General features: G+C 37.0%; 1 protein-coding gene across 1 annotated transcript; it reads right to left on the minus strand.

Annotated features, from left to right (window-relative positions):
• Positions 1 to 1,315: 1,315 nt before the first annotated feature.
• FANCF (FA complementation group F) lies at positions 1,316 to 3,022 on the minus strand. The gene has a single exon (XM_045557687.1). The coding sequence runs from the start codon at positions 2,985 to 2,987 to the stop codon at positions 1,908 to 1,910; it is 1,080 nt and encodes a 359-aa protein (XP_045413643.1). The 5' UTR covers positions 2,988 to 3,022; the 3' UTR covers positions 1,316 to 1,907.
• Between the last annotated feature and the right edge of the window lie 5,113 nt (positions 3,023 to 8,135).

Here is an 8,135-nt window from a genome sequence, read left to right on the forward strand (position 1 = left end):
TAAGATTAGTATATTCAATCTCTTTTCAAGTCCTTAATATTGTTCAAAAAGAAAAGTATACAAGGTAAGATTCTAATGCTTGTTTCATTCATTCAAACAATAGGGGGCCTACCACATGCCAGACACTGTGCCAGACTCTTGGAAACAAAATAAATAGCAGATATGGCTTCTGTTCAACTCTCATGTTGCTTTTGCATGTGCCCTTGGGCATTTTAATTAATATATTTTTAGCTTACATTCATATGTATAAGACTACATCATTGGTGTGAAGATAAAATAAGATTATGTAATAAACACATCATAGACCCTAAAGTATGGGCTTAATAATTGGCAAGTATAAAAATGGATTTTGAAATGTTGAGTCTATATCAATCTATATTATTTAAAAAATCACAGTGAAATGTAGTTGCGGGTATAGGGAAATAAGTTCACAAACTGTTATTTTCTAAAACTAAAGCTAATGTTATTATAACACTTGTCATGGTAGAACTCTTCATTGGATAGTTTCTTGAAAAAAGACTTTCATGTAACTGACAGAAGGAATTGACTTTATTCTTGCTTTAATAGCAAATGGAATCTAAAAGATGGTTTACATGGATTAAAGCTAGAAAAAGGAATCTGATCACAATAAGAGTTTGCTGTGTTCACTCAAGATTATCTAGAAAAGTGTATTTATTAGTAGAACATTATTTACCCCCAGGTTCTACTACAGAATGAAAAATTCTACAAGATTACACAACTTTTTGCTCTAATTCCATTCTGGAATTAGAGATTAACTTTTTGAATATCAAAAATATGTCTTCCAAAAAATCTTGCTATCAGCTAACCTGAATATGAACAAAAATATCTTTATCACTGGAAAGTTTTATCCCCCTAACAAAAATGAATGAATACATCACTCAAAGTTTGGTTATTTGGAATCACTCTGCCAGTTGTGGAACACCTGGGTGAGCTAATAAAGTTAGGTTATTACACACAAAACAAATACTGTAAATTGTCTCCATAGGGCAGCCACCAAGGGAAATATAAGTAAATCTAACTATTTTAGACTAAACATTTCATTTAACATGAGGCAAAGGTAGCGCTAAGGTTGTGAGTTATTAACCTAGTTAATGGCAGAAGCAACACTAAAACCTCGGTTTTCTAATTTAAAAGTTTGTTTTGATTCTTTTACCACCAAATGCTAAATTTATATCCAAAGGCATATATTTGAATTTACCACACTTGAAACCTTTTGTCTGTGAATCAAAGCTTTAAATCAACCTACTGTGTAGTCTTTTACTTTCAAGGAGTAGGAATCTGCAGAAATGAGAGACAAATTTTCAGAATAACACAATTTTAATGCACGTTGAAGCTGGTTAACTGGTTACAATACTAGGTTACCAAGGCCAAAGTCCAGGGCTTACGCTCCAAATAGGCCAGTTAGCTTTTCAAACCAACATTTCTGACACCACTATATGCTGTTGGTTAAAGTAAACTCTTCGCTACTGGGTAGGGGTGCAGAGAGGGGACTTAGAAAAATCATACTGATAGAAAATGTCACTTTAAAGCTGCTTGTTCTTTGAAAAGTGCACGTTCTCATCATTCTTTGAAAGAGGCCTTCTGAAAAACAACTAATGCTAATTCCCTGGCTTTAAATAGAATACTTCCAATATGTCACTTCCTCTATCCAGAAAATCCATGGCACTACAAGCAATTACTTTCCATATTTATAATTATATAATATACCACTCAAAAATAGCACCCAAAATAATACTTTGGACAAATGAAGGCACAGAAGATTTGGTGACAATACTGGAATTTTCATTTTGTAAACCACATATTCAAGTAATTAATAACAGAGCGTTGGCCATAGAGAACTGGGGCCAGGGCTGAGACCTAAATCTTGTCTTTTCCTAAATGTACTATCACGCAACCCTCCGAAGAGCTAACAACAGGTCCGTCCAGATGCTGAGACCAGGGACTTCGAAATCCCCATCCTGCGCCTTACAGGACTTTAGGACAGTTACAACTTCATCTCTCAGAGGAGGAGGGGCCTGACAGAGGCTTTGAAACCTATCGCACAACTCCTCCCAGGTCACATCTTGGGACTCAGCTCCAACCCAAATGCCTTTCTGAAGGTCATAGTGCAGCTGTCGACCCCAGTCTGTTAGCAGACCCAGATAGACACGAGAAAGCGCTTGGTGGCGGCTTGCCACCACAGTTAAAAGCCCAGCTGGGAGGCGACGGCAAAAGACAGCCATGACTTCCGACTTCCCCAGAAGCCAGTGGACAAGCTCTTGAGCCCCCTCTCCAGCTGTTCTGGGGCTGCCCAGTTCCAACTCCTCTTCTTGGGGCCGGGGAGGCACAGGCGGCTGCAACAGCGCCGCCGCCACCACCTTCAAGAAGTTGTTCTGAGGCAAGCGCTCCCACAAGCTGCTGAGAAACGTGCTGGGACCCTCCGCTTCGGCCTTCCCCACCTCCTGCAGACGCTCCAGCAGCATCTCTGCCTGGGTCCTCAGCTGTGAGTCCTCCGGCAGATTCAGGTTCTCTTTATATCCACAGAAGCGCAGCATGTGGACCGCGGATCGGCGGCGGGCGAGGCAGACCAGGCGGTCTTGGAGCGACTCATCCTCGGCGTCCCGGACGTCCGGGCCCGGGAAAAGCTGCTGCAGCAGGTGGTGACGAGCGGCATCCCCGAGGTCTCGGTTCTCCAGCAGGCGCAGAGACAGCAGGATGTCACAATGCCCGAGGGCCTGGAAGTTCGTCAATCCCGGGACTGGCCTGGACCCAAAGCCGTCCTCCTGCCTCCACTGGTTGTGCAGCCGCCGCTCCAGAGCCTTGCGGATGCGGCCATGGCGACCAAAGCGCCGGTAGATGTGGCGCAGGTAGCGAGCCCACTGCAGGGCCCTGCGAACGGTGGCAGGGTCCCAGGTGCTGACGTGAGCAGTGCTCGAGACCGCTAGAACCTCGGAAAAGCGCTCCAGGTGCTGTGCGAGCGGTTCCATGAGGCACGCAAAGTCCTTACTTCCGCTTTCACCTTGGAGACGGCGACTCTCTGCACGCTGATAGGGGGTAGCCATGAAATGGTACGCCTCTCTGCAATGCTATTGGTCAAGATGCATGTCAATCTCACAGCGGCCTCATCCGGGTTCCTTGATTCTGGGAAACTTAAACTAGAGAAAAGTCCCGACCGTTTTATTTTTGCTATGTATTGAGAAGGTTCTCAGTGGAGCGAGAATACATGTAGGGAATCCTAGCAAGAATTCCCCGAGCCATATGCGAGATGCTACCGGTTGTGAACGTCTCCACGCTTATTTTTTGGTTTGGAAATACCCCTAAGTAAAAATTTTCTGAGCTTTGCCTAAAAGGAGGATCAGTGTTGACGTTTATCATAATTAGGCAACGCCAGAGACATGCTGTTACATGTGAGGAAATGTTATTAAATGAAATTTTAAGATCAATTTGGGAAAAATATACTGACCTATTAGTTAATGCCAGGCACTATGCTAAATTCTAGGCCTTCACATTGGCATTCCATTATTAGAAGTGAAGCACAGATTAATTGAAACAAAAAGTAAATTTAAAGATTACTGTTTTGTTAAAATCGCAAAAGAACTTAAAATCTTATTTTATAATTCGACTATCTTTTTGTCTTCATAGTTTCCAAGGCAAAATAGCTTAGTTAACTCTTATTTCATACGGTAATTATTTCACAAATAATCAACTGAAGGAAACAGCATTTAAGACTATATAGCAATAACAATTGGGCTAAAGACTGTAGAAAGGGAAAAGAGAGAGGAAGAAGGGCTCATCTCTTGTAAGTCATCTAGATTATCCACTCATTGATGCATTTAACAAATATTTATTTGCCAACTCCTAGGAGTTGCCTTGTGTACAAATTCACAATTTTTAACTTACTAAAGTTCATGATATAATAATTTATTTAAGCTGACTTCTTTCCAGTTCTAAAGACATTAACCAAAACTATTCCTTGAAGTAGGCAAAAGATGTTTTGTTTTTTAACAAAAGAGAAATTTAGAAGCGGGGAGAGTCTTTCTTCATTTATTAAAGTGAGCATTTCCACACCTTTTAGAAAATAAAGCATTGGTGCTCATGCTGTTAATTCAGTTTTTTTTTATTTGATTTTTATCAGTTAGCCCAAACTCTTATTTGATCCTGAAATAGTTATTTTATTTTACTCAAGGATACCATGAATCTTACAATTCTTTGTCTTGACTACTAGAAACTTACAGCAAATTGAGCAACTTACCCTTAGCAAAAGTGCAGGCATAATTAATTCATTCATTTCTTCTTATATTGAACACTTCTCATGTCACATAGCATAGGGCGCTACAGATTTAGTGGTAAATAAAATAAATGCAGCCCTTGCCCTGGTAAAAAAGTTCATCTACCATTTAAGAGAGACATTAAACTAATAAACTCAACTGTGATAGAAGGATATAATGGAGTAGTGTCATCAAGCCTTAAGTGATAGAGAAGGTCTCTTTAAGAAACTGACTTTTCAACTGAAAGCTCAAAGATGAGTGTTGAGCAAAGCTTTCAAGGCCAAAGAAACGATTAATTTTCTTTTTTGGCAAGTACCTGAGTGAGTTGAGAGAATCAGACCCATTCAAAGAGATGAAAAAAGTCCAAAAAAGTTTCAGTATACTTTCATGTATATGGTAAGAATTGTATAGATTGATATCTCTAGCTTCATAACTTTCTACTTATTTATTTAAAATTTGATTTTATTTTAAATCCTTCCTAGAGTATTATAATGTATACATTCCTGCATATTCCTGATTAGCCTATTTTCATTACATAAACACAATGTCTACAAAGTTTTCCCCTTTAGAAGAAATAAAATCCTAGGGTTTGGAACTTTTCCTCAGTGTTCCATTTAATTCAACAAAATTCAATGAACGTTTATTAAGTTCCTACTATAAGTAAAATAGTAGGCATTGAAAGATGGTTATTACAAGGTTCCTTATTTCAAGAAATCTACATTCTTAAGGCAGGGATGGGGAAGGGAATAGAAACAATTATAATGCAAATAAGATTTTATGTATTTTAAAATTTTTTGAAATGAGGCTATGAGAGACTAGATATAAACTGACAAGAGTTCTGGGAAGACTTAGAGGGCAGATACTTGGTGTAGGCCTCAAAGTGTTTGAACAGTGATGGGACAAAGGAAAATCCAAGTGAGAGAAATAACATGAAGGCATGAATGTATGTACTGTGTACCATGAATATCAGGACCAATCTCCCACTTCTTGGTTAAGATCCCTAAATTTCTGGGATATAGTAAATCAGGACAGAAAATGGAAGTTCAAATTTCAGGATATTTTATTAAAATAAGATGTCATTCAAACCATGGGAGTTATGGAAAATAAACAAATAAGGATCAGCAAAAGAAACTTTCACAAAACCTATCTCATGGGACCCTGATGACAATTAAATGAAGTATTAAGTGTAAAATGCCAGAGTGAATATTGTGGTTATCTTTTAACAGCCATTCCACCACTCTCCCACCACCATTGCATAATAACCATACAATCTGGGATACTGACCACAGCTCAGCTCAGTGGGTAGGATCTGATAATTTTGAGCCAATCATGTTAATCCACCCATCTTTTAATTCAATAATTAGTTTATGTACCCAGCCTTAAGCCTATCAATATATAATATTCCCTAATGACAAAAATGTGTTCATAAATGACCAGATGAATCAATTCCAATCAGTTAGGCCTAGAGGACTCAGAGAAAACTTTTCTTACTTTCTTACTTCAGAGGCAGTAGATGAACATTGACTAATATGAATAGTTAGCCATAAGAGTATACATGCTGAATATCAGACATGCTTACTGGTTTCTCTCTTCCTCTTGATATTGTTATATTAATATATTGATGTGACATCTAAAGTTACCATAGACATCTCCTTCCCAGAGACAAGACAATCTCAGAATCACAAGGAAAAATTGGATTAAACAGACCTTAAACTAAGCCTATTTAGAATTATGTAACCCTATATATATTCCCAATTGCTTTTTTCCCCCAGTTTCAGTTTTATTGGCTGTTGCTGTCAGCTACATGCACCCAATACTAGCCGTTTAGAATATTAAATATTGAATATTCAAATATTCAGTATACTTTAGCTACCATTATGAATATTGTATCAACTTTTGAAGTATACATCTTTCCATGTCATCTCCTAATTCTACTCCTTCAAATATAAAAGAGCAACCACCAGCATCTTTATGGGCAGTGATAGAGGAAATTTTATCAAAGCCACAGCTTGCTACTGCAACATTTACTCTTGGTCCTGAGAGGTTTCTAATAAAATCTTGTCAACAGAATATTAAGACTTGAAAAATTGAGTTGATTTCATTCTCTGTTAGATGTAATTTTTTTATTATTTTAAGATATTCAAGAAATTATAGGACACTATGCAACTGAGAGACCAATGAAAACAAATTATTCTGATGTCCCTTTATTTTACTCTGAACAATATTATATTCATATACTACCATACTGGCAGTGCCATTGGTGTACTGGTATTATACAAGATTACCATATACTACCATACTAATTTTAGCCGTCTGCTTGATGAAATAATATTTTTCCATATAGACAAGTAGAACTGGACTCTACATCTTCAGGCAATGCAGACGTAGATGGTTTTTTTCTCATCCAGGAATCTCATTCATGGGAAGAAAGTGTTTTAACCTTTTTACAAGTGGACAAATATTATGGGCAAAGATTATACTTGACCCCAGCTCAATTACTTCACTGATGGTCTGATAATCCAAGGGTACGTCTGCCTGTATTCTTTGGTAGCAACAATAAATAGCAAGCTGGCACATTTTTTAACAGAGACTTCTCATAGAAACTTGGCAAACACTATATCTGCCATTTTTGTGGCAATGTGAACTATCTATTGGAGAGCAATGTATATTGCTATGGTTTGATTGTCCCCTTAAAAAAGAAATCATGTTGAAATTTAATTGCTAATATAATCATATAGGAAGGTGGGGCCTTTAACAGGTGATTAGAGGCTTCTTCCTCATGAATGGATTCATGTCATTACCTGAAAGTGGTTCCTCATACCGGAAGTAGGTTTCAGGTAAAAATGATGAATATGGTTTGATTTCCTCTCTCTCTCACCCTCTTTAGTCATATGATGATTTCTGTCATCTTTTGAAGCAGCAAGAATTCCCTTACATTGGACTTCCCAACCTCCAGACCATGAACCAAATAAAATGAGCCAAATAAATGTCTTTTCCTTATAAATTACCCAGTCTGTGATATCCTGCTATAGCAGCAGAAAATAGGCTAAGACATCAATCTTAGTGGGATTTACTTCCATAAAATCACAATTTCTTCATTTCATTGGTTTCCCTTACAAAAAGGGAAAGTCATCAAATGAATTATAATGGATAGAGGACTTTAGGCAACAGAGCAAGATTCTCTTAAAAAAAAACCCTGTGTATATTTTTATCTTTAATTTTTTGGTTTCACTGTATCTCTCTGGTCTGTTTTCTAACATTTTTCTAAATAATTTTATATAATAAAGTTTCAGTAAATTAATAATGGGAAAATCATAAAAAAAGTTCCATGTTTATTTGTTTGGTTTTGTTACTTCAGGAGATTTAAAAACAGACTTCATTCAAATCCTAGCAGAAGACATCTTGATTGCATGAGAAATGACTTATTAGAAAATGTGGATTAAATTATGCAAAAGGAAGAATTTAAACAAGAAATTCTCCCCTTCCTTGAATAATTTCTAGTTCAATTCTGAGAATCAGAGCATTAAACTTGATACCTCTGGGATTCCTTATTCAGAAACTACTTAAATACTTGAATTAATCCAACTGGAAGAGGCTCCTCTGACTTTTACCATTTTTATATTTTTTCCACTGCTTAGGTCTGTTATGAAAAAAAATCAGTATAAGAGGGACAACATTGAAATTCATACTGACATAAATTATTTTAAAATTATATATCAATACACAGATTTTAGACACATCCTCTGTAGTATGTATGTGTGTATTTGTACAGTAGTAATAAAAGGAAAGAACTTAAGAAGATATTTGAACTAAGTAATTTAACCAAATTTATTTTTAAGATTTCATTTTTTTCTTGAAATTGATGAC

This window comes from Lemur catta, chromosome 7, assembly GCF_020740605.2.
Source record: "Lemur catta isolate mLemCat1 chromosome 7, mLemCat1.pri, whole genome shotgun sequence".
Classification (NCBI taxonomy): domain Eukaryota; kingdom Metazoa; phylum Chordata; class Mammalia; order Primates; family Lemuridae; genus Lemur; species Lemur catta.

What these genes read in the sequence shown, in the direction of transcription:
- FANCF (XM_045557687.1), bottom strand. Translation starts at nt 2,987, where the DNA reads ATGGAACCGCTCGCACAGCACCTGGAGCGCTTTTCCGAGGTTCTAGCG.